General features: G+C 41.4%; 1 protein-coding gene across 6 annotated transcripts in view; it reads left to right on the forward strand.

Moving 5' to 3' along the window:
* Nucleotides 1-27,860, forward strand: part of NEK11 (NIMA related kinase 11) — a 203,233-nt gene that overhangs the window by 110,605 nt on the left and 64,768 nt on the right. For all 6 annotated transcript variants that reach the window (XM_033132582.1, XM_033132583.1, XM_033132584.1 and 3 more), the window contains one exon: nucleotides 22,901-23,061. In XM_033132582.1, the coding sequence (XP_032988473.1) occupies nucleotides 22,901-23,061 (161 nt within the window). The remainder of the gene's footprint in view (nucleotides 1-22,900; nucleotides 23,062-27,860) is intronic.

The raw sequence follows: 27,860 nt of genomic DNA on the forward strand, positions 1-27,860 counted from the left end.
GCTATTTTCTCTAAATACACTATAAATGCAAATATATTTTGTACCAAGAAGTATAATAAGGGCAAGAATATACATTAGGTTTTCCACCATTGTCTCATTTGGGATTTAGGCCAAATTCAGTAGATCAAAGTATAAAACTTCATAGGCGTAATCTTGAATTTCGCAACGCCTGCAGGAAATGCATGCAGTTCTTTTTATGGACCTGTGTTCTGAGTTTGTAATGAAATCAGGAAGTTTGTCTGATACATACGGATTTGTTCTGCACTCTACCTGGGTGGGTGTATGCTCTTGTAAATGACTTCCTGGTTTTAAACAACTTGCTCTGAGTTTTCTATTAGTTTCTCTTACGTTAGAATATAAAGAAATTTCATCAGGCTGATTTTCTGTATCATCGATTTCTAAGATAGGGAACAGTCTGCACCCATTTCAGATGAATCTATGATTTTGCCTCCCTTAGAGCTACACATGGAATTAGAATATTCCAGATATGATTCTATGTGTGTAGTTAAATCATTTGATTCTTACCGTGAATCTGGTCATATTTATTTTAAAGCAGGCCATATTTATTTTAAAGAAGGGCATGCCCAAAAAGTAGCATAGTGACATGTTCAAACGGTACTTTTTGACTACCATATGTTGTAAACAACTATAAAGTGTCTTCAGAATTTTCTGAAATTTGTAAGAGATTTTCTTAAAATTTAGTTGGAGCAGATTCTAGATTACCCTAATAATATAACTCCTATTCCTTTTGTTTTTAGTGCGAGAGAAAAGTGAGAGTTGTGGTTAGAGGGTCAGTGTTGCTTTTATCTTGGGTCTGTCACTGCCGCAGGTTATGCCTGTGATGTCATTTATTGTATCAAGATGGTGGGGAGGGTTTGGAATTTCTGCTCTGATGGAAGGCAGGCTAGGTGTGTCCCTCCACTTTGAGGGACCAAGGCTCAGTCTTGTGTATGCTCAGAAGTCAGCAGGTCTCTATAATCTGAGTCAAGCTACATCAAACACAGAGACTGGGGATGGCCACCCGGCTACTCAAGGTGACTTTGGTTGTATGTATTCTGAGTCCGGGCTTTCTAATGGGGCTGCTTACCGAAATCGTTTATGGATCCTCAGAGCCTATTGTATACATCTCCTTCTAATCTTATGTTCAGTGGTATCATGTGGGTAGCTTGAAATCCACTATGGTGAGAGTAGTATTTACACCAGGGAAATTGGCACATGCCACCAATCAGGGCTTCTCTCTCCATCAGAGCCAGTTATTTAACATTTATCAGCACACCGCTGGCACAGCCCCACTCCCAAAGCTTCTGATTCAGTAGGTCTGGGATGGAGCTCAAGAATTTGCATTTCTAACAAGTTCCCTGGTGATGCTGCTACTGCTGATTTGAGGAGCACACACTAAGAACAATTTGTCTCAAACGAGGCTGTCCAATTTGATAGCCACTGGCCACATGGGGTTCCTTAATTCAAAGTGTAATTACAGTCATGTGCCACATAATGTTTTGGTCAACGACAGACTACGTATATGACAGTGGTCCCGTAAGATTATAATGGAGCTGAAAAATTCCTGTCACCTAGTGACATCATAGCCGATGAAAAGTCCTAGAGCAACGCATTACTTGTGTGTTTATGCTGATATTGGTGTAAACAAACCTACTGTGCTGCCAGTCGTGTGAAAGTGCAGAACATATAATTGTGTACAGTACCTAATACTTGATAATAACTGACTGTTACCAGTTTACGTATTTACTATACTATACTTTTTATCATTATTTTAGAGTGTACTCTTTCTACTTATTAAAAAGAAAATGTGCTGTAAAACAGTATGCCGTGTTATGCCGGCAACGGCCTCCAACATCCGGTGTTTATCACATCTCTCGATTGCATCATTTTCTCTTGTGCTGGATAGAATCTTATGTTGTTTTGTACAGTGATGTGCTGTGCTGGCTTGTAGCTGGGAGCAGTGACTATACCATATAATCTCGGTGCGTAGCAGGCTATTTCATCTAGGTTTGTGTAAGTGCACGCTGATGTTTGCACAACAACAAAATCACCTAATGACACACTTCTCAGAACACATCACCATCATCAAGCAGCTCATGACTGTAATTAAAATTAAATAAAATTTAAAAATCTGTTCCACAATCACATTAGTCACATATCATGTGCTGAAACTAATACAATGTTATATGTCAATTATATCTCAATAAAATTAGAGGAGAAAATGCTTAAGATGTGGTTAGTGGTTACCATAGTGGACAAAACACTTCTAGAACATTTCACTGTTATGGAAAAGTCCTATGCGGCAGCACTGCTCTAGGATAAAGTCTTTCCACCTCAATTTTTTTTGAAGTTTCCCAGGTAATTCCAGTGGGAAACCTGTTTCACTGGTCACCACAATTATTAAAGTTTGATCTTATATTTCAACTGTCTGAAAATCAAACTCACAAAACACTCTGTTTTCCTCATTTTCTAATTTCTTAGTTGGGAAATACTGACAACACATAGTAATAACTCTTTTTTGTACATGAGGACATTGAGGTGCAAAGAGGTAAAGATGAAAGAATTATTGTTGAACTGGGACCCAGCCCCAAGTCCATAATACTTTCAGCCCAGTGAAAGTTATTTTCTCCTAAATAGAGGACAGCTTTCCGCTAAGTGGAAGAAATGATGACAGGTGTTTGGTTGCCGTCCTACCTCCAGAATGTATCCGGGCCCAGTACCGTGATAACATTACACAGCCTCAGACTAAACATATGGCAGGTGGAAGCCCCAGAAGCCTTTCAGACTTTATCTAATAACAATTCCCTCCTTACCAGTGAAGGACACAAATTATATTTATTGAAATCCAGTTGATCATGTTAATGAATCGGAAGTGTTCAAGCCAGCAGATTACACAAAACTAAAGAGGGGATAGAATTTAATTAGAGGTGAAGGTCAAGTGAAATAGTCAACAGTTATTAGTGACATCCGTGGAGCGAGTTACCAAAACCTGCGTCCCTGAGGCTTACACAGGCAGGTGAGGCCTGACAGCTGAACCAGGGAAGAGCGGGCCTGGAATCTGTCTTGTGTGGGTGTGCTTCTTGTCTATTGTTGGCTGGATAATGGTCTGTTTAGCACATAGCCTGGCACATGGACCCATGCTTTGTGAATTCCTATCTCCAACGTGCTTGTGTGGTCTAAGCAATGTCTGTTCCTTTTGGTTCCTATGTGACTGAAATTTTACATTCTTTGTAGTGATTTTAAAAAAGGCCAGTGGTATTTCTTTTTCTCCTGAAAGACTGATTATAATTGACTTTATTCTCTCAAGTGGCAGTTTGCCTCTCTGAGCTTCAAAAGCTTTTGCCTTGTCTGGTTCCATAGAAATCTCTTCAAAACCACCTGTTTGTTTGTTTGTTTGTTTGTTTTTTCCTTCTTTCTAGGCTTCCTTTTAGGAATTTTGGAATTCCTCCTTTTAGAGATTTCCCATGGTCATTATCTTTGTAAGCACCATTGTATCCTGGTAACTTTGTATCCTGACCCATCTTCTTGCTGCAGGTACTAATTTGGCTTTCAGATCCTTCAGCAAAGCTTTCTGTGAATACCACTTTCATCAACATTCAAACTTCAACAGCTATTTATTGAGCACCTACTCTGCTGGGAACAGAGAATAAAGAATATAGTCATAAGCCAGCCAGATACATAAGTTCTACCCTTGTGAGCCTACAGTGAAGTTTTTCTCCACCCAAAAGCCTTTAGTTACTTCCTGAAGTGGGTTGAATTGTGGTCCCCAAAAGACATGTCCTTTTTGGACCTCAGACTGTGACGTTATTTGGAATAAAGGTCTTTGCAGACGTAATTGAGGTAATGATTGTCAGATGAGGTCTCTCTGGATTATGATGGGCCCTAAATCCAATGACAATCCCTTAGAAGAGAAAACAGACACTGAGAAGATGATCTGAAGACAGAGTTAGAGACTCTAGTGAAGCATCCGTAATCCAAGAACACCACGAATTGTCAACAGCCAGCAGAAGCTAAGAAAGAAGCATGGAACAGATGCTCCTTTAGAGCCTCTAGAAGGGACCAACCTTACCCTCACCTTGATTTCAGACTTCTGATCTCCAGAATTGGGACAGAATAAATTTCTGTTGTTTTAAGCCACCAAGTCTGCGGTACTTTGTTGCAGCAGACCTGGGAAATGAATATGTCCTTCACTTTAAAAACATGAATCCCTTCTTCCAATTTTCATGTATTTATCAAGAGAGCAGGTTCTGTAGTCAGACTGTCTGGGTTCGAGCTCTGGATTTGCCAGTCACTAAGCATATAATTTGGGTCAAATTACTAAACTTCTGTGCCTCAGTTTCTTCATCTGTAAGACGGGAACAGTGTGTACGTCACAGCGTTGTTTTGAGAAATAAAAAAATAGCATATATAAAGCACTCAGAACAGTTGCTGTGATGCTAAATAATTTTTAAAAATTATTTTACTACTATATTACTAGTTTTTGTTACCAGTAAAGGCTTATAGAATCTCTCATAGCTAGTCCAGACAGGTGTTTTGTTCTTTTTTTCCTCACCCCTCAACTCCCATAGCACTTTGTCTCTCCTCCTCTTAATCACATACTACCTTGTGATCATATTTAACTTTCTACACCAATATATAAATCAGCAAATATTTACTGAGGATCTACGAAGTTCAAGGTATTCTGCCAGCCACTGCGGAAAATATGTGTTAATGCCATCAGGGAATGTAGAATCTTGGGAAATAAGTATGTCTACAATAAAGTGATCACCAATAATTTTGAAAGAATGGGTATAATTCCAAAGTATAAAGAGGACTGAAGAGATTATTTCAAGTACAAATTTTCAGGAGCAAAGTTTAGAGAGTGGCATGAGCTAGGTGGTGCTGTGACCAGGCCAACCAGCTCCATCCTGTAGAAGAGGGCTTGGAAAGGGGTGTAGAGGATATAAGTTACTCAGTGCTGAGACTTAAGTTGATTAAGTAAGGCTGAATCATAGACTCTTTCTCCATAATTTACCATGAACTAGAATTTTTTTTTCCACTTTGCTGTTTCAATGTTTATTTCTGATAACAAAACTTGACAGCACACAAGGGGAAAAAAGCAATAGACAAGGAACAGCAAATAAATTTATCTTGCATGCCACTTTCAGTCAACAGGATGTGGCTCTCTAGATAGCTATGTTTAGAAGGAACCTGAGGTTTCAGCCTCACTAGGGAAAGACTATTGCAACTGGTTAGCAATATCTAACGTCTCACTCAACCCAGAAGAAACCAATGGCACCAAAGCTGGCAGCAAACTTGGCAGTGGCTGTACCACCAGGGCCAATAATGGGGCTGGCGAAAGTCTGAGGAAATCTGGAGCGGGCATTCTGGTGGTATCCGGCCCAGAAGGTAAATGGGATTCTGGACCAAGGATCTCCAAAATCTCCTTCCTCACCCCAGGTCAGCAGCTCAAACTCAAATGTCATCCCAGCTCCAGGGCCCAGATATGGCCTCATCTCCAATCCCCATGCGGGTTCTCGCCTCAGCCCGGGCCTCGGCCTCAGCTGCAGCAGCGTCCAGAGCATCCAAGGCGTCATCTGCGGCCTCCAGGATGGCCTGTGCAGTCCAGTCGCGAGGGTCTTTCTTATGAACCTCTGCAACAAATCTCAGCACTTCCATCTTGCTAGTCTCCTGGTAGGAACGGAGGCCCCAGAGGAAATCATACTCAGGAGGGTTGCTGTTGGGCATTCGTCTATAGTCCAGGTACTTCTGCTTTACAAACTCATAAGTGAGAAGTTTTTTTAAAGCAAAAGTTCATTAGCAGCAAATAAACTAAGACCAGGATATAACCTCATTTATCCATTCAACTAAAAGCTATTGATCAAGCACTCAATGCCCAGCATTTCCTATGCATTGAGAATTGTGAACAAAGTAGTGAACACAGTAGACAGAAATCTCAGCCTTCATGGAGCCTACGTTCAACTGGGGGAGATGGACAGTGAATAAGGTATATGTAAAATGTTGGAAAGTGTTGAGTACTCAAGAGAACACATCATGCAAGAAGGAAGATAGAAAGCTTCAGGGAGCGGTTGAAATTTTAGATGGGCCAAGAAAGTGAATTTTGAATAGACTTGAAGAGAGTGAATGAGTGAGCCAGTAGGTATCTTGGGAAGAGTGTTCTAAGTATAGGTTCAGCATTATACAGATCTCTAGAACTTACTCATCTTGATAAACTAACACTTTATGGCCATTGATTAGTAACCCCCCCCTGCCCTCTCACCCCAGCCCTTGGCCACCGCCATTTCATTCTTTGAGTCTATGAATTTGAGTATTTTAGATACCTCATATAAGTGGAAGCATGCAGTATTTGACTGGCTTATTTCATTTAGCATAATATCTTCAAGGTTCATCCATGTTGTTGCATATTGTGAAAATTAACTATGTTTTCCAAAATAAAAAGAATTATTGAGAAGAGTGACATTGTTTTACATTTTTACAATTTAAAAATATAATTGGCTTAGTAAAAGGCAGCTGTATTCTCATAAATGCTGTGCATGTAATATTGTGATATTACATGTTATATAGTACCTGGAAAACTTCCCTGTGTACTCATGAGAGAATGAGAGTGAAAAAAGCAAACAATATCTTAACATTGTTATGAAAATAGTTTCGGTTTTGGACTGCCCTGAAAGGCTCTCAGGGACTCCCAGGGGTCCCTGGACCACTCTTTGAGAACTGTTCTTCTAGGCATGAAATGAGACACTGCAAGATTCAGCATTAACTATTCCTGGATATGGTGAATAATTTCTCCATTTGTACTGCCCCGTTCAACAATTTTTAATAAACTGGAAAAAGGATAATGAAGCAGCAGGAGCCCCTTTCATGAATAGGGTGCTCTAAGGTAAAAGCCCTATGCTGTTTGAATTTTATGGGTGTGAAATCATTAATGAGCAGAAATAATGTTGCCTGTGTTAATGTTATGGTCATAAAAAGCTGCAGTCTTACTGAGATGATGCACTTTCATGCATTAATTGACATCGTTTTATGTGCGAAGTAGGTGAATGCAAGGCCTTGAAATTGTTTGAGGGGCCTCCTGCAGGGATAATTGTGTGGTGAAGGGTATTCATTTACTTATGTCTTTCCCCCCTAAAGAGTTTGGGAGTTTCTGAATCAATCACCCAAATGGCTGGCTCCAGCGTTCGCCCGGCGCAGTGGTTTGTCATCTCTGAGGAATCTCAACTAAGATGCAAATTGTCCAATAAATTATTTTGTGTTACTCTTCAACTTTTCAGAAAAATAGTCCTTGGAGTGCTGTAGCGTGAGCAAATGCAATCAGTGCTTTCGAGCAGGTTGACTTTCAGCTTTTATCGCCCTGGAAATAAAACCTTCAGACACTGGGAGGAGTGGTGACGGTAAAGTGTGCGCTTTCCCTGGTGGCATGGGATTTCAGAGCATTATCTTTCGATGCACTGACTGTTCTTTGTCAAGACTGATAAATGACACGTATAGCTATCTCTATTTCAGTTTGTCTACTTACACTCTTCAATGAATAGATTCCCATTTTGTTGAATTTTCTCTTGGGGAGACATAAAATTATTGTTATTTGAATGTCCTATGACAAATTAGGTGGATTTAACAAAGGCACGTAATATACTGATAGAATAAACACAATTCTAGTTTTCTAGGTGAATGCACAACCAAAGCACGGATGCGCCCAAATTTATATTTCTATATATGTACCTCTCCCATTGTCAAGATTTAATAAATTTTATCAATTTACTAGGGGGATTTTCCATAGGATCCTATTAAGTCAGATTCTAAAGCAGAAATGCATAACATGCTCAATTTAACACTGATAATGTCCCCTCTCCCCACTGTTTAAAATAATTATTTTCATTCTGTTGAGTGAAGCAACACAATACATACACATTTGCATTGTTAAATTTTTATAAATTTATCTTTTGTAGTTAAATATTTTGGTAATAATTATCAGACCATTTTAACTGTGAATTTTGCTTATGTTTTAAATTGAGTTTTACAATTGATTAAGGAGAAACCACAACCATTTATAAAACACAAAATATATTTTCCTCTTTTCTTTCTCTAAGAAGTTGTTAACCTACCTAGGATCATGCAGTTGGATGTATCTTCTCAACTTTTTTTTTTTTTATGTTATAAATAGTATAGTGAGAAATCAAGAGATGCAGAGTGAGACGGTCTGAAGTTGAGTCCATGCTTCCCACACTGGCTGTGTGACGTCAGACAAGTTCCCTAACTTTTCCAAGTCTCAACACTGTCATCTATACTGTGGACCCAAAAAATCTGTTCCCAGGCCACCTGTGCAATCCTCCAGTGACCCACCTCTAAGCAAACATCATCTCACCTGAAGTGCTACACTTGCCCCCACTAGTCTCTGGCCTCCATTCTCTACATAGCTTCCAAAATGATCTTTAAAAATGTAAATCAGAGTTTGTCATTGTTTGCTCAAAACCCTCCAATGACTTTCTGTTGTTTAGGATACAAAATAGAAAGTCATTTTACATGGTCTACAAGGTCCCTGCTTACTTGCCCAAGCTCCCACCACCCCCATGTCATGTTCCATCTCACTTCTGTTAGGATGACTAGTAATCCCAGGTTGCCAGGCACTTACTTGGTTTCAGCAAGGAAAACTGGAATGGTTAGCCACTCTACTCCTGATGGTCCAGAGGCAATGGGTTTCTTTCTGTTTCTTGGGTGTGCCCACATCTTTCGCAGCTCAGGTCCTTTCCAAATGCCGTTTCTCTTGGAAGGCTCATATAATGTTATCTCACTGAGTACATGGCTCATGCCTATTCATCCTTTAGACCTCAGTTTAAATGTCATATTCTCAGAGAATTCTAACTGGAGCCACAAATATAAATTAGATCCTGTGAAATAATAGGAAATATGTATACCAGGGGTGCCAAAAAAATGTATACAAGTGGACACGTTGGTCAGCGTTGCTCAAGCAGTAGTTCACCGTAATCAGAAGTGTCTGGATGCTGATGGTAACCACATTGAGCACCTCTTGTAATTGCAGAAGTCAAACGTGACTTGTATTCATTTTTTATTATCGATATATATTGAGTATTACCATTTTGATATCGTTTTCCTTTCTTAAAATGTGTGTACATTTTTTTTGCCACCCTCTGTATATTGGTCTCTGCCCCCAGTTCCTAACATAGAGCTCCTAAATCCCTTGGAATTTCCTGGGTGATAGAAATGTCTTTTGTTCTAATGAGGTTACTCTTAGTGGGCTCTTGGATGGGGGTTGGCCACCAGAAAAATCAGGTCATGACTAGAAGCTTAGAGCTTTCAGCCCCACCCCTCATTCTCCAGAGAGGGGAGAGGGGCTGAAAATAGAGTTAGTGATTGATCATGCTTTTGTGGTGACGCCTCCATAAGAATTCAAAAATGACGGTGTTCAGAGAGCTTCCAAGTTGGTGGAGTTACTGGCAGAGTGGGTGCCCAAAGAGGGCATGCAGCTCCTTTCCCCTTCCCACTGCCTTGCCCTGTGCACCTCTTCCATCTGGATAGTCACCTGCATCCTTTAGCATATCCTCCTATAGGAAACTTGTAAATGTAAGTAAGTGTTTTCCTGAGTTCCGTGAGCCATTCTAGCAAATTATTGATCCCAAGGACAGGGGCACAGGAACACCAATTTATAGCTGGTTTGTCAGCAACCTGGACTTGCATTTGGCATGTGAAGTGGGGACGTGGGGCAGTCTTGTGGGACTGAGCCCTTACTCTCTGAGATATGACACTATCTCCTGGTAGATAGTGTCAGAATTGAGTTAAATTGTAGGACATCCAGCTAGGGTTGCAGAATTGCTTGGTGGGGCATAACCCACACACACACATTTGGCGACCGGAAGTGTCAGAAGTGAAGTATTCTGTGTGAATAATAAGAGAGACACAAGAGACGTGAGCGTTTCCTGCACAATCCCACGTGTCATTCTTACTTATATTCGTATCCCAGGGCCAATTGTGCCTCTGTGCATGGCACAACCTCAGGGAACATCATAACTGCCATGTAAATGGGGATCCCTGGAGTTTTATGGTGATTTGACCCCAGAATCCTGTTCTTTTTGCTTTTAGCACCTTGCACAGTTGTGGTCTGTATAATATCTATAAATATAAACATATATGGAATTTATTTGAAATATAAATATAGTAAGTCCTCACTTAACATTGTCAATAGGTTCTATGACTTTAAGAGAAACGAGGCAAAACCAAAGCAGATATAAAATACACACATCTATCTACATATCTATCTACCATAGCTGAAACTTCATGGCAATCCCTAAACCAGAACCACCTGGCTGAGCTGCTACTGGATTTCTGACTCACAGACAACATGTGAGATAATAAATGTGTATTGTCTTAGGCCATGGTTTGGGGGTAATTTATTATGCAGCAATAGATAACTAATGCAGTAATTTTTGTTGAACAGCTTTTTTAGTGACTTCACATTTTTAAAAACAACTGTTTTAACCTCAGGTCAGGATTCTAGACATTATTTGGAAGTGCTCTGTAGTAGTTAGTGGTATATGTGTAGGTGGGACAGTGGCTGAGAAAAGGAAGAGGAAGAACTATCATATGAAAAAGAGGTAGAGGATACAATAAATTTAAAATGTCACCTTTTGCTCGTGCTGTTGCTTTTGTGAGTATGTGACCAAATTGAGTGGCTACCTTCATAGAATGGACAATCAGATTTATTAGTCAGCTTGATTTAATATAAATGGGCACTAGATTTAGGAGCAGAAGTCATACTTCAGGGCCTGCCACTTCCACATTAAGTTAGAGAGATCAAGTAGCTCTAATCTTTATGTTCCTTGTCTGTACAACGGGGAAGAACGCCACCCATCGCACACTATGCTGGTAGGGACGTTTAAGTGAGAATATGAATTTTAAAGCACTTTGTGAATTGTGAAGCGTCATACCAAGGTAAATAATAGTCATTACTTACTACTTTGGGGACAGATAAATGAAAGCTTTTTTAGAATTTATAGGCCATGAAGGAGTGCTTTTTAAACTTGTATTTACCTTGCTCTCCAAGACCAGATCACATTCAACAGAAAGTGCCAGGGTCAAGAAAGAGCAGGTCACGCAGGAAAATCCAACATTGCAATAGAAACTTTTCCTGAGTAGGACAAGAACGAAAAATGGTCTAAAGTGATGGGTGCGATAGGCACCTCCTTTAATTAAATAAGTTTAAACGAGTGCCATGCCCACAGTATCAGTGCAGTAGATTCCCCTTGTGGTTTTGCGATCACTGGCCAGTCTCGCTGTATTGTTTGCCTGTTCACACTGGTGAGCTAAGAACGTCTTAGAGCCAGCAAGCACCTTCTGGCAGTTTCCTGACAACCTCCAGCTGTTCAGTTAACAGAGGGGTGTTGCTAATGGGAAACAAATATTTCCAGGCGAATGGAGGTAGAAGAAAAAGAGAAATTACAACTCTAGGATTTCATCAGAGAGGAGATCCCATATGGCTCATAAGGTGTTGGCTCTGCCAACAAACAAATTGCTAAATGCGTTCTGATGTACCCCAGCTTCTGTTAATGAAAAAATACGGCCAAAGGAAAATAAGAAAGAAGGCAGAGGCTTCATTGTGATAGCAGTTTAAATGGTTCAGCTTTGTTATAGCCTCAGTTGTAATCTCACATCAAGTCAAATGCTTGGTGGCCAGGAGCAGGAAGTAGTCTTGTACTACTCAAAATGTGGTTCATGGGCCAGCAGCCTCTCCATCACCCTGAGCATATCAGAAGTGTGGCCTCTCAGGTCCCACCTTGGATGGACCAATCAGAATCCGCGTTTCCTCAAGTTCCCCGGATGAGTCACAGATATTCTGGTCTAGTCCATTCCTCTGTGTCACACATTGGCAAGCCTTAGAGCGGGAAAGCAACCTGAAATCACCTAGTTCAGGCTCCTGCTTTTAGGGGGAGTGAATCATTACTATCCTCATTTTACAGATCAGACACGTAAGGCCCAGGGAGCTTATGCCAGTTGCTCAAAGTCACAGAACTCGATGTCTTCTGCCACCAAACACCAAACACAAAGCATTCAGCTATTGCACAGCTCCTTCGGGATCTCTGCTCACTGTCCCTATATTTCTCTTGAGAGAATGGATTTCCTGGCCTATCTTTATTTCTCTGGATCTGATGGAGAAAAGACAAACTTGACCTACCCTTTTTGGCTTTTGCTCTCCAAGCTAGAAGAAAAGGTTCTGAGAAATGTTATAGTTTTGCCTAACGGAGAATCATCTTGACACACAGGATAAAAGTCCCAGAGCTTGGGGAAAACTTATTTCCGTATAGAACATGGAACTTGTTTCTGCTGTGTGTGTGTGTGTGTGTGTGTGTGTGTGTGTGTGTGTGTGTGTGTGTAGCGGGAGCCTTTGGTACACTTGATGAAATAGATGTCACTTGAAGAAAAACTTACAGCAGAACCTGCTGTCCTAGGTATTAAAAAGGCAGTGTACTGTACCTAATTCAGCCCTCCATATAGAAAGGATCATGAATATGCATTTTTTGTTTAAGAAAATTATTTCTTTGCACAGGTTCATGTGTGATGCTGGAGGCTAGGTTAATCAACATGGCTAATTTTAACCTTAGTTTTGGCGGTTTATTTGAGAACAGGTCACGGTACTGGTACTAATCTGTAGCTTATCGTGTAGGAAAAGCATCAGAAAGATACAAAACCGAGCGGCTGCTGTCCCATCACCCAAAGTCTATAAACATACTGTATTTGACGTTTAGTTCCACTTACAGTTAGTGATATGGTTAATAGAGTGAACTTGATCCCTGCTCTGTGCTGAAAATCATTGTCTACTATGAGGCTGTGGGATGAACAGCAGGAGCTAGGCATCTGTTAAAGCTCTACTTGTAGACACTTTAAAAGAAGGCGGGGGAAGGCACCGAATGGATGAGGAGGTTCGATTTGCTAGATAGGTCCTTTGATGTGGCTCTGGGGAACATGCAGAGGAGACCCCCAATGCTGGGGTGGAATTGAGTCGCTGCCTCTCCCCTGTTAAGTGCAGGGCTGTGGGAGGGGGAGGGCCTCCAGGGATCTGTGCTGCCACCTTCTCTTCCTCAGGTGTTGGATTGTTGGTGGTGGAGGATGTGCCAGCCAGGGAGGGATGAAGGGGCAGACAGGTGACGTCAGCCACATCCCAGGACTTTACAGAAATTTTGGGCTGTGACCCAGCAGGGCTGGCTGTATAGAGGAAGGACACTAAAATAGTGCTGTCCAGTGGACTTTCTGCGACGATGGAAACATTCTATAACCTTGTCACAGTTGGCTTTCAAGCACTTAAGATGTGGCTAGTGTGACCAAGGAAGTGAATTTGTCATTTTATTTCATTTTAATTCATCTTAATTTGAATAGCCACGTACAAGTATGCTCAGTGGCTACCATATTAGACCAAGCAATTCTGAAGAACTCTTCAAGGAAATGAAGTTGGAAAGCAAGAGCGAGTTCAGGGGAAAATGTGGAGAGTCCAGGTTACAAAAGTCGAGTTCCTGATCTGAAGGTACACATGAGAACCATCTGGAAACCATCAGAAAAATAAAGCTGCCTGGACCCTGCCCAGGGCCACCGAATCAGAATGCCTCTTGGTGCACACCTTTGTCTGAGAGCTACCATATTCATTGACAGGAGGCAGATGACAGATGGACTTGGCTGCCAAGCTGAAGATTTCATACTCAATTTTATTGACGGGTGAGGGAGCCATTGAAGGGGGAGAGTAATATGGTGAGTGCGTTAGGCAAGATTTGGGACAGCCTGTGTAAGATGGGCTGGAGGCAGAAGATTAGAGGTGAGCACAACAGCTGAACATTAAAAGGTACTGGAGTGTTCATTTCTCCCTCAGAGTGTGAGTGTCTCGATCTCACAGGAGCTGTCCATATTCTTCTCTGGACTGAACATTGGTTCAGAGTATTCCTTAGCAAACATGCAGCTGGAAGCCTCCAGCCCCACCAAATTATGGTGATTGAAAATTCCAGTCATTTCCCAGGGACCCTGAAGGAGGCTCTTTGTAATGAAATAAAGATGCAGCAGCCATTTTAAATAGGAAGTAACTGCCTCTCTGGTGCCTCTTGCAGGGGCCATGGTACCCATAACGGGGGTGACTCACCTTGGGAAGTACTGATTGCTGTTCTCAGAGCTCGCCCTGCCCCTTCTGTGACTTCTGAGTTCCAAGGAGCAGTCTTGACGGCTGCGGAAGGGAATTAGGACACCAGGAGAACTGCATTCCAAGCCTAGTTGATGACTCACTGCACAACTCTTATAAACCATTTCATGGTTCACAGTGGGGGAGAGATGGCTTTTAAAAATTGAAAAGGAAAAGTAAAATCCAATGTATGTCGAAGTTTAGAAATTGACAAAATGCCTCTTCTAAAACAGAAGTTTCAAAATCAGTTCTTTTCCTTTAATAATGCAGGGGGAGATATGTCCAGGGGAGAGAGACTGAGTACCTTTATTAGCTCTTGGGAGAATGGGAAGCTGGGGTTTCAGGAATGATGTTGATCTACTTGGTGGAGTTCAACTGTCTCCCTGAAGGACAGGTTGCCTCTTCCCCAAGAGTGTTTCCTCTAGTTCTGCTGCTGGCCCCTAACATATAAATGCTGCTTTTACATCTCAATAATGATGTAACCTGGCCAACAGCTTATACCTCTCTGTCCGTGGGAGATTCCAGAGGCTTTGCTCAAACTGCAGCTTATCTAGAGCTTTCTTCCTAACTGCTGCTACAGGCTTCCCTTTCCCTCTACGTCATACACCCAGGCTGGTGGCCTCCATTTCACACTTACTGGTTCAGGCAGCAAACCCAGCTTTTTCACTAAGCCAAGTGTTTGGTGAGTTTAGCATCTCATAGAGTACGAGAACTTCCACCTTCTCGCTGGCTCTTATCCCTTCCATTCTCCTTCCCTACACCTTTTCTAGAGTAAGGCCAAGCCCTCCTCTTGTCTCTGGCAGCAGGGATCATATTTTCTACCCCCAAACTCTTGTCAGGTGTTTTTCTAAATACTTAGACTTGGTAGGAGAACTATTAAGAAAACTAACAGTTTCTACCTACTAAAGTACTGATAATGGTCATTTTAAAAAAGATTTTTATTAAAATATAGCTAACATACAATATTATATTAGCTTCAGATGTACACCATAGTTATTCAACATTTATACACCTAAATAAGTGATCACCATGATACATCCAGCAACCATCTGATACAATATTATTGACTATTCCCATATCAATAATGGGAATGTAATGTAATGTAATATCTGTACATTACATCCCCATGACTTATTTGTTTTATATATGGAAATTTGAATCTCTTTTTTCACTTTACCTTTACCCCCTTTTTAAATTTTCAATTACAGTTGACATTCAATACTATTTTATATTAATTTCAGATGTACAGCATCGTGGTTAGACATTTATATAATTTAAGATGTAATCCCCCTGACTTGTCTAGTACCCACCTGGCACTATACATAGTTATTACCATATTCCCTATGTGTTACTATACATCTCCATGACTATTTTGAAACTACCAATATACATTTCTTAATCCCTTTCCCTTTTTCATCCACACCCAACCACCCTCCTATCTGGCAACCATCAATATGTTCTCTGTATCCATGAGTTTGTTTCTGTTTTGTTTGTTTATTTTGTTCTTTAGATTCCACATATAAGTGAAATCACATTACATCTGTCTTTTTCTGTCTTACACTCTACTCAGCACAGTACCCTCCAGGTCCATCCATGATACCACAGGTGGCAAGAACCCATTCCATTCCCCGGCCAAGCAATATTCCATAGTATATATGTCCCACCTCCTCTTCATCCATTCTTCTATTGACGAACATCCAGGCTGCCTCCACATCTTGGCCATTGTAAATGATGTTGCAATGAACTTATGGATGCACACATTTCTTCAAAGTAGCACTTGGTTTTCTTCAGATAAATACCCTGAATTGAGATTACTGGGTTCTTCTTTGTCTCTTGTTCTAGCCTTGGTTTTAAAGTCTATTTTGTCTGGTATAAGGATTACTATACCAGCTTTTTTTTATTATTTCTATTTTTATGAAATATCTTTTCCCTATCCCTTTACTTTCAGTCTGTGTGTATGTTTCAGTCTGAAGTGAGTCTCTTATAGGCAGCATTTTCTTATCCATTTAGCCATGCTATCTTTTGATTGGAGCATTTAATCCATTTACATTGAAAGTAATTGTTGATAGATATGTAGTTATTGCCATTTTATTATTCATATTTTTATCTTTTTTTTTTTCATTTTAAAGAAGTCCCTCTAAGATTCTTTGTAATACTGGTTTGGTGGTGATAAACTCCGTTAGCTTTTTCTTGTCTGGGAAGCTTTTCAGCTGTCCTTTGAGTCTAAATGATTGCTTTTCTGGCTATAGTAATCTTGGTTGTAGGTCCTTGCTTTTCATCACTTTGAATATTTCATGCCAATCCCTTCTGGCCTACAAAGTTTCTTTTGAGAAATCAGCTGCCAGTCTTATGGGAGCTCCCTTATAGATAACTAACTGCTTTTCTCTTGCTGCTTTTAACATTCTCTCTTTGTTTTTAACCTTTGGCATTTTAATTATGATGTGTCTTGGTGTGGGCCTCTTTGGGTTCATCTTGTTTGGGACTGTCTGGCTTCCTGGGTTTGTATGTCTATTTCCTTCACCAGGTTAGGGAAGTTTTCCATCATTATTTTTCAAATAGGTTTTCAATTTCTTGCACTCGCTGTTCTCCTTCTGGTACCCCTATGATGCAAATGTTTGTATGCTTGATGTTGTCCCAGAAGCCCCTTAAACTTTCCTCATTTTTTGGGATTCTTTTTTCCTTTTTTGCTGCTCTGTTTGGGTGTTTTATGTTACCTTATCTCCTAAATCACTGATTTGATCCTCTGCTTCATCTAATCTGTTGATTTTCTCTAATGTATTCTGCCAGAATACATTAGAGAACACAGAAAACTGTGTTTCCCCCAGAATAAGACCAGGTCTTATATTAAGGTTTGCTCCAAAAGATGCATGGCGGCTTATGTTCAGGAGATGTCATCCTGAAAAATCATACTAGGGCTTATTATCTGGTTAGGTCTTATTTTGGGGAAAACATGGTATTGTATTCTTTATTTCTGACTTTTTTTTTTTTTAATGGTTTCTAGTGCCGTTTTTATGTTTCCTATCTCTTTGTTGAAATTCTCCCTCAGATCATTGAGCATCCTTATAACTAGTGTTTTGAACTCTGCATCTGGTAGATTACTTGTCTCCATTTTGTTTAGTTCTTTTTCTGGAGCTTTGTTCTGTTCTTTTATTTGGGACATGTTTCTTTGTCTCCCCATTTTGGCTGCCTCCCTCTGTTTGTTTCTATGTATTAGGTAGGGATGCTGCTGTGTCTCCTGGTCATAAGAGTGAGCTTATGTAGTGGGTGTCCTGTGGTGCCTAGTAGTGCATTCTCCCTGGTCACCTGAGTTGGATGCTCCTGGTATGTCCCTTGTGTGTGTTGTGTGTGCCCTCACTTTAGTAGGGCTCTGGTGCCTGCCCAATGTGCCCTTTGGGTGTGTTGTCTTTGGAAGCAGCCAGGTGATGCTCTCTAGCTCAGTTTGAAGCTGTCCACCAGGAGTGCCAGCCCTGGGTCCTAGGGACCCTGATACAAGTCAAATTCAGTAGCAGCCTGTGCCCTGTCTGGGCCACGTGGCATGAGCCTCAAAGCAATCTGCAGATGACTGCGACCTGTGCTGGGGTCGTAGGTATCTGGAGAGGCAAAGCTGCAAACCAAGGTCAGCTTCTGCTAGTGCTGGGCTTGGGGCTGCTCAGCAAGAGGTGTGGGACATGGTGAAGCCAGATGTTATTTGTTTGGGGTTTGTGAACCTTTAAGGGATTTTAGGAAAGTCCTCAACATGAGCCAAGATAGGCCTTTTGTATGAACCTTGGTTGCTGTTTGCACATCAATGGGAGGGATTGATCCTTGGGCTGATTGGTTGTAAGGACTGGCCATGACTACGGTGGAGGAGCTGTGGTGCAGGGGCTGATCCTACAGAGCAGAATTCACTTTAGCAGGGATCTGGTGCCTACCCAATGTGCCCTTTTCCAGAAAAGCCATTGGAAGTGGCTTGGGTGGACCCAAAAGTTGGGTGGTATGGGGTATCGGGGAATCACCAGGGTGGGGGTGAACAGTGCTGTCTAGGTCAGCTAGGAGACTCAGTTATGGTGGCCACTTGCCTCTGCATGCCGGGTGTGGGGAATTTCTCATTAAACAATACACTTGTATGTCATTTTCTCCTTGAAGGTTTTATAAGATAGAGCAATATTTTCAAAGTGTATTGCCAGGTTAGAAGCATCATTAGAAATTAATCTCTGGCCCACCCCAGACCTACTGAATCTGAAACACTGGACGTGGAGGCCAGGAATCTATCTTAGCAAGCTTTTCAGGTGATCCTGATTACACACTCCAGTTTGAGCACATCTGAGGTAGACGATAGTGACAGGTGGGCTGAGTCTGAGTGAGGGCCCCGACATTCAATATTCCCAGCTCCTTCAGACAGTTTACTAGGATGACTAAAGTTCAGTTTTTCTGTCTCATAAATCAAAAGTCTATCCTTTGTCCAACATCTTTCAGAATTAAGGGGAAGACAGTCATGGTTTTTGTCTATGATGTGGTTTTACTAGCAAAGATGAAAAGTCCTAGCTAATCATAAATTAGCACTAATTTAGTGGGGAAAAGATAGGAGTCAGGTAATTTGCATTCTAGTCTAGTGTCCACCATGCATGTAGCTATGTGACCTTTGGTTGGTTCTGTCTGAGCCTCACTTTCATTATCAGAAAAAGGAAATAAAAATGTTGTCCTGGTCTAACTTAAATAATTGTTGCAATGATCAAACGGAACAATGAATATGAATGTGCTTTTACAAACAGTAAAGTACTGTAACTTGAACTATACTCATAGCTTTGCTCTTCCCCATCAGTAAAATGGGAATAGTCCCCTATAACGCCACAGAAATTGTGAGTGATTGAGATGACTGATGGCACAATTTGAGCTCTTCTAAAGTAAAGTTTATTTCTTCCTTTTTTTTTTTTTTTTTGGTCTGTAACATACAAGGATTGGAAGATGTAATGATATTACAGTGTCTTATATATTTTATTATTATTAGAGTGCTTCTATGTAGTATACGATGGTACTTTTACTTGAACTAGTCGCATCCTACAGCAGGGATTTTCAAAGTGGGGCCTCCGGACCAGTAGCACTAGCATCCCCTGGGGACCTGTTAGAAATGCACATTTTCAGGCCTACCTCCGATCTGAATCAACAACTCTGGGTGGGGCCCTGCAATCTGTATTTTCACAGGCCCTGTAGGTGATCCTGGTGCTCACTTTAGCCTTAGAGGAAGGGATTTATTTGGGTCTTCATTGAAGGTTGTGATAAAGAGCACCCTTTTCCTGGAACAGGGTGATTGCTTCTCTTCTTCCCCAGCATGGATTTGCAATAACTGTGTCCAAGCTCACACAGCCATTGTTGGATTCCTTCATAAACACGCTCTGTCACTGCCCACCCAGCATAGTGGAGATCTGCAATGCTGCTCCAGTGTATCTCTTACGAGGCTGATTTCAGGGTGCAAGGAAATTAAAGCTATTTATCACAGACCATTTCCCCCCAAGTGACAGATGAAATGAGCCTTAGCCTAATACGGCTTCAAATTGGGCCCATGTACAAAAAACACAGTGCCTGACAAACACTGTTTGAGCAGACTTCATTTCTTTTGATTTTTCCCTTTGAAAACAAACCCTTTTCTGAGCTGCACCAAGTTAACGATGCGTAAGAAAAACTGGAGATGGATTCATCTCAGCCTGTTTCATGATTTAGGCATATGTGGCAGGATGGCGCTTTCCCCCTGACCATTTCTTTCCTTCTCCTCCTAGGAAAGGGTTCCTTGGTAAGAGAGGGAAAGGGCCTAAGACTCTGTGCACAGGGAGCCATGCTGTAGAAAGAGGGGCTTAACATTTAGCGAGAAAGGTTTGTCTGTGTTGCAGAGTTGTTGCATGATCTGGCCCACTGCCTGCTTTTATAAATAAGGTTTTATTGGAACACAGCCATACTCATTTATTTGTGTGTTGTCTATGTCTTTCAGACCACAAACAGCTGAGCAATTGTGACAGGGACTGTATAACCTGCAAAACCTAAAATTTTTACCATCCAGCCCTTTATAGGACAAGTTTGTAGAGGTTTCCTCTGAGCTGCCTGAAGGGAACCTAGGTGGACCAGTGGACAGGAAGGACATGGGAGGAGAACAGAGGGGTGAAATGCCCAAGGATCCCTCTGGAGCCTAGCAGAAGGGAGAGCACAGAGAGGAGTGGCTCCTTCTTGCCCGTGTGAGTTGGGTACTGTATGGATTTTGAGAAATGATTCTATTTAAAATAGAGGTAGTATATTTTAAATGATTCTATGTAAAATATAGGTAAAAATTTAAACTCAGTATATACTTAAGATTGTCTAATATTTATGTTTCTTCCTGGTGTTCAGCATTACAGGCACAACTACAGAGTTTTATGTTAAATGTTAGTAACTAACATTTATCGGGCACATACCATGTGCTTTCCATCCTTTATATGATTTAATGTTCACAACAATTCTATCAGATAGATGCTGTCATCCCATTTTACAGATGAGAAAACCGAAGTGCAGAAAGTTTAAATAATGCTTGTTTTGGAGCTGATGGTAGAGCCTTGATTTAAATGCAGGTCTTTTTTGATGTGAAAGCCAGCATGATAAACTATTGTTTTTCAAATTGGAGTGAGAAATCAGTTTAGCAAGTTGCACCTAGCATTTGAAAATAAAGTGACTAGAATGCCAAATACCAGAGTGTATCATATGTAGTATGGGTAAATCTTGATATGTGAAACTTTTGTTTCAACTATAAATTTACACACACACACACATTTCTGTGTACTGGGCAACAATGTAAACATACTTTTTTTCTGTGTCATAGTCAAGTTTGAAAGTAGATATTCTTGCCTGAAGGTGATGAGGGGAGGGAGAAGTAGAGAGAAAGAGGGAGAGCAAGAAGAAGAAAGTATGAATGAGTAAATGGATGAATAACTGTCAAAAAGGTAGTGGGTGGGTGGGAAAGGAAGTGGGAGGGAGTGGGGAAAGAGAGAGAATGGAAAACTCTGAAAGAGACAGAGATTTTGGGGAAACGGGGAGGGGGAGTAAGACAGGTAGGAAGTCATATGGTTTTGTCCATCATTCCATTCAGCGAGCATATATTCCTACTTGAGGTCAAAATTGGAGACCTAAATTATTGTCCTTTTGGTAGATTTTAGTTTTCATATACTTCTCTTACTGCAATCTTGTCATTATGAGTGTAAGTTGAATAAAGATGTATAAAACATGGCCCCAAATACAAATAATCTATTTCTTCTGGCGCTCAGCTGAAAATCAGTGATCTGAAGGAAAACAGGCTGTGTTCGAGTTACTGAGAGTCTGAGGTTCCCAACATGGCCCTTCTTAAAGAATTGGCAAAGGCAGTTTTGAATAAACGAAATTTTTGTCTTTTGAACCAACTAGTTTTGATTCCACAGTACTGCCTCTTATATTTTGTGGGAATCCATATATGGCAAAGATTTTGAAGTATTTCATTGTCAGGGAATTCTACAGCCACTAGGATTTTACTGTCAAAGGATTCTGAAATCAGTTAATGGAAAGTCCATTTGTACAGATGTGGAAATTAAGTGAACATATGTGTAAAGTTTTCCTATATACAGATGCTTTCATAAGAATCATATTATTGTCTTCATAGCTACCCCGCTAAAGTCCCCTTATGTCAGTTTCACTGGAGAAATTGGAACTCAGTAAGTTCAAATCCCTTGCCCAGGTTCTCATCCAAGAGGTGACAGAAAATCAAACCTTGATTCTCTGAACCCAAATTCCACATTTTTCTCATTAGACAAACATTGGCAACAATGGATAAGAAACAATGCTGTGTACTACAATTTAGAAGAATGATTTTGTTTATAAGTCAGAGTATGGGGCAAAGCCTAAAATGCCCAGGGTTTTAATGTGGTAGAATATCACTATGTAATTTCCTCCTCTCTCCAGGGATATTTCTCTATTTCTAGGCCCCCATTAGCAAATTGGAATTGATATCGCTATGCTTTTTTGTGATCCATTCTTGGCCTTTCTTGATTGAAGACCATTACAAGCCCCAGCTGTATTCATAGTAATAATAGTACATCAAGTAACTAAGGTCGCTATTTCTCGGCATTAGCTTAAATGGGTAGTTCCTTCCTTCCTTCGTAAAATAAATGCCCTATGGCTGTGGCTAAGTAGGGCCCCAGAATGAGCTCCATCTCAAAAGCCTTCATAGCCTGTGAGAAAAGAATTGTAACGTTTTCTTCGGCTTGCCAAAAGATCATTGCTGTATGTCTTAGCCATCTTGCCTGATCTCACCACTAGATTTTCTTTAAAAATTAAATTCCCTGAAAGAGTGCTGATGTAGTTCCACTACAACTGCCTCTGGAGAAACTTTATGTGGGTGTGTAATAGGGTCCTGCAGCCCAGGCGTCTTATCTTGCTTTTGCTCCTAAATCCCCTCATTTGTCCTAAAGATTCATGCCTAAACATGTTAAAGGAGATCATTTCTTCTTGTTTCTTGGTTTTATGCTTCCATCTTCAAAATGTGATTGCAAATAGTGTCACTTCTCATTTCTTCTACTGGTTTCTATTTGCTGAGTGTTTATTACACTCAACCAGGTGCTTTCAGAAGCTAAGATTCAGCTCTACACTCCTTGGAGGCTTTGTCAGTGCAAACAAAATATAGGTGGGGGAAAACACGGGGGATCCTAGCCTCATTTTGACTTTAATGATTGGTGGGACATGATTTTTATAGAGTCTTTATTTCAGGGATCCCAGAAGACCCACTTACAGCTGAAGAGTATTATGTTGATGCTTTTGATTCCTGTTCTGAAGAGAGTGAGGAGGAAGCAGAAGACACAGTGTTCTCAGGACTGCAGGAAGAGGTCAAAGATGAGGAGCTGCAGTCTGATTACAGAACAAACCAGCAGGTACATTCTGCTCCCCACCAGAAGTGGGGGATAGGGCACTAAGTTTGTTAGAAAGTCTCCATGTGGTAAGTCTTGATTTCCAAGGCCCAGGGGCAAGCAGGGCCCCTTTGGGATTCTGAGAATTTGGTCTGGACCATGTTGAGTGAAGGGCTGGAGTTCCCAGTCCTTATTGAGGGGCAGGTGGAGGTACACACTACATTGTACACCGAGGATCACCCCTCAGCTCCTGAAGAAACACTGCAAATGTCTCTTTAACAGGGAGAAGGAGATTTTTAAAAATATATTTTTCTGCCTGGTAATCAGAATTGTGAGTCATGTCTCAGTGCACAAATTAGTTTTGGAGGTGAGGCCCAGAGATCCCGGGCTTAGGGGATGAGCTTCCTGGCCAATTTGAACCTCAGAGGGCCCATCCTTACATGCAGTGCTGAGGTCTCTGAGTATATGCCCTTGCCGTAGCTCTCTTTAACTGCAGCAATAGGCCAAGAAACAGTCCTGGCCTGTGATTTCTCTGCTGTGTGTCTGCAGGAGAGGGGAAAAGCAAAAGATGTGTGAAGAGAAAGCAGATGACTTCAGGCAATTTATGGTCATATACTTCATTTTCTTCCTAGGCCATCACCTAGTGAACTTTCCAGTCCTAAACTTCCATAAGGTAGAGGAGCTTTTTATTAACTGGGAACCATAAAGCTAGTAAAACAAAAGTCAATCAGAGAGCACCTGTGTCAGTGAAAACCTAATTCAGGAGGATTGTTTTGGAGCAGAGAGAAGGTTGTGCACAATCCATTCTACCATTTCTAATGAAGGTTAAATAATGTATCATAATATTCACTAAGTAAAACAAATAAGAAATGTTCTTGAGTTCTGTGTACGAAAAGGAAAGAGAAGGAAACTAGAAAGGCATGGATACATGGGGTTTAGCAGCGAATGGAATGAGAGAAAGAGAAGGAGAAAGAGAAAAAGAAAGAGAAAGGATGAGAGAGAGATTAAGACATAAATATATGAAGAGAAACAAATAAATGAGAAAAATACGGTCTGGCAGGGGGACTGTTCAGAATGCCAAAATAAAAACACTTTACTTGTACCATTTCCACATTTTCCCCAAAGGACTCTAGCGAACAATAGCACCTCCTACCACAAATTAAAATACAGTTTCCATTTGCTTCTGTGCCACTGTCCAAAACAACTGAGACAAATATGAGTATTGTTACAGAACCATCGTTCTGTGCTTGTGGTTGCCTAACAATGATATATAAAATATGTACTCAATTTTTGGCCAAAGCATCAAGTGGTAAAATTTTAGCTACTAATATTGTTACTTAAAAATGTTTTTTAATCAAATAAAACTGGCTGAGAAAACCACAGGAATAAAATATATGGCAAACACCACCCAGGTCAACAAATAGTACATCGTTAGCCGCTCCAGACATCTCATCTTTGGCATACTTGTTAGAACCTAGGGTTGGAAATCACACTGCCTGCATGAGTCTAGCCTTGGTCACCTCCAGGTTGTGTGACCTTGTACGAGTTACTAAACTTCATTGTGCTTCAGTTTTCTAATCTGTAAAATGGGAGAATAATGGTTCCTACCTCAGAGAGTAGTTTTAAGGAATAAATGAAGTAACAATGTAAAGGGCTTAGACTAGTATCCAGAATTTAATAAAGAAATTATAATGAGATGTTAGTTTTTATTATGAAGTTACCCAGCCATCTTGTGGCCTTTTTATGATGCAGCCCAAACTCTTCAATGTTCAAGTGAGATTTTACAACTGTAGAATAAAAAAAATCCCTTATTATTTCTTAGCCGAAGATATGTATAGGGTAGCAATTTTGCTTTCTTGCCTGTGCATCTGACACATGATAGATTGTGTTTGATTTTGAGTAATCTATCGGGACAAGACGCTAAGTTCTCTCACGTACATGATGGTATTTTGTCTTGCAAAACCCTGTTGTGTAGTTATTCTCATGCCCGTTTTCCAGATGAGGAAACTGAGTTTTCCAAGAGAAAAGTTACTTCCTGTGGCCACACTGCTACGGCAGGATTAGAACCATACGTCAGGCCCAGATCTGGCACATTCCCACGCCAGTGGTTTTTCTAGTGCAGAAGGTGTAACCTCCCTAGAATGAAAATCACAATTGAGTAATTTGTATTAGAGACAGGTAATTACAACCTCATTTGTTTTTCCTAGTAATTTGATAAAATGTCGCCCTCCCTAAAAGTGTGGGTTTGCGATGAGTGCTGACCCTTCCCTTTTTAGGTTATTTGATTAGCACACACAAATTACAGTTACAGAGCTCCATTCTGAGACCCAGCCACTGTCGGCTTTGTGAACTGAGTGAAAGCTGCAGCCGTCTCTGGGGTTCACCTTTTCTCCCCTCTCCTCAGTCTGGTCCTTGACTCCTGAGTGTGCCAGGGTCATTTAGGTGGTCGTCATACTCATGGTCTTTATGTGAATATTCAGATCAAAGGGGATTCCCCTTCCTTTGGATGGGCTAAACGTCACGTAGTTTTTCTTTTGGTGGAAGAAGAGCTTTCAAAAAGAAAAGCCACCATGGGCTTCATTGGAATTGATTGCTGAGTCCCTTGTGCCACCTGTGACAATCTTTTCAGCAGCTGTGTCTCCGAAGCACAGTTTTATTAAGCACCTAATTGCTATTGATCGTCACTTGCTTCTCTGCTACAATAAATAGAGCACCAATAACACTGTTCTCATAGCCATTATCATACTGTTGACAGCTCTTCTCTGAAGTCCGCGGTCACTGAATTGGAACCAGTCTCTTAGATCTCAGGAGAACGGAGTTTATGGCTGACATCATAACAGGGCTCTCAACAGTATGTATAGGACCTGTCGCTGAGAAGTGTTTCGTGCGCTCCAATGGACACGTCGTAGGGCTGCAGACTCATGGGTGTTTTCGTAGGCCTTCCTGTCTTTCCCTCACTGCCTCAACTGTCACTTCCTGCCCTCCGTCACTAATCAGTATGCACTGGTAATACACATTCTAGCTGGACCACAGTGAATTGACACGAGATCCCTCGGGAAAGGCTCTGTGTAACGAACGTGGCTTCTATCAATGCTTCTTTTAAGGCTCTTGTTCTTGCTGACATGAAGGGCTGCAGAGGCCCGTTTTCCCAGCTAGTTCTGAAGTTCTCAGTATATTTTCCCCAAATCCTCCAGTAGTTTTGAAATTCTCTCTGCACGGTGAAACGTTAGAAAAAAACAGGAATGATCTTCTGCTTGGAACGGTGCTGCAGGGACAGAGAAATGGTGACAGTGTCAGCAAGGCCTCCAATTCGCCTGAGGACTCTTAGGTCAGGTTGTCATGACAGTAGGTGCCTCTGTTACTGGAGTCATTCGTTTCACCAAATCGTAATTATACGAGATAACAGCTAACATTTCCAGCACCTTCATTCTACGCCCAGTGCTTTACATGCGATGTCAGTTTAGGTCTTCTGGGAAGCAGATGACAAGACAGAATTAGAAATGAAAGAGAAATGCTGGTCAAGTAGGTGGGGAGAGCCTCAAACCTGATGCTGGTCTACGTCTTTGAGGGGAAGGAAGGAGGATTGGGTGAGCGCCTCTGCCTGGGGTGCAGTTCTGAAAAAGTCTAGCCAGGCCGATAAAGAGCTCCAGGGCACACTGCTTGTTAGAGGAGCCCTGGCGGGGTGGGAGTGGCCTGGCTCTAGTATTCCCACCATGCTCCCACGGCAGGGAGAGCCTTGGCCTGCACACTGCATTGGCTGCCGACGTGGCTGCAGCCGGAGGTCATCAGCTCACTGCACACCTTGCAGCAGGCTCTCCCTTGAAGAGATATGGAAGTGGCACAGCTCCGTGGCTGCACAGACACGTTATTTCATTTCATTCTTGCAACAACTTTTTGATGCCTGTATTCTAGTTGAGCAGCATCAAACTAGAATTTCACTGGCTGGAATTCAAGGTGAGGGTAGGAGAACGGAAGAGACCATAAGGTAGGGACTTCAGGCAATTCTGCCCCTGACATTTCGATCAAGAAGTGAATGCCCGGAGTGAAAGTGAGCTGAGAGCTGTAAATCCAGAGCCAACCCTGCCCTCCCCCACCCCTCTCCCCCGCCCACTGCATCTCAGTTCTTGCCTGTCTCTCACATTGTGAACCTCTTGTTGCTTTTAACTGTTGCCCTAAACTTACAGGATTTGAAGATGCATGGTTTTCATACAACGCAGTCCCTAAAGGTAAGTCAGCTATTTCATTCGGTGCTCCAAAAAGAAACAGCAGTGGAGAATATTGGTCTCTGACTATTGCCTTAAGCACTGATGTTAAAGCCCAGGTCCATTGAAAGATGAGACTGCTGTGATATTCTAGCTTTGCTCCAGAGGAAACTGGGGCTTAGCGAGATGAAGTAACTTCTCCAAGAGCTAGACCATCTGATTTTCCTTGCCGCCACTCCTTGATACAGTCTTCTCCCTGTCCAACTGAGTAGACACACGACGGGAGGGACCAGCCTGAGTGACCACTGCGTTGTCTGGTCCTCTGCTGAGATCTGCTTTACTGAGTAGAATGACTGAGATATGTAGAAGGCCACATGTATACCACTTCTAGGAAAAGTGTTGCGTTACAAAAATTAAAACAAAAAAGAGCCTGCCTCTCACATCTGTTAGGGGATGCAGATTTCTTTCCTCCTGTTGTGTTTTTATAGAAGGTGCCAGAACTTGTGACTCCAAATAGTAGGGCTGATTCACCTGCTCTTCATAAGATATGACCTAATTAATTTAACTTCATACGTGGGAGGATGCACTTTTTGTCTTGAACTGAAATTAGAGGGTATAAGT

The sequence above is a fragment of the Rhinolophus ferrumequinum genome, chromosome 17, assembly GCF_004115265.2.
Source record: "Rhinolophus ferrumequinum isolate MPI-CBG mRhiFer1 chromosome 17, mRhiFer1_v1.p, whole genome shotgun sequence".
NCBI lineage: Eukaryota > Metazoa > Chordata > Mammalia > Chiroptera > Rhinolophidae > Rhinolophus > Rhinolophus ferrumequinum.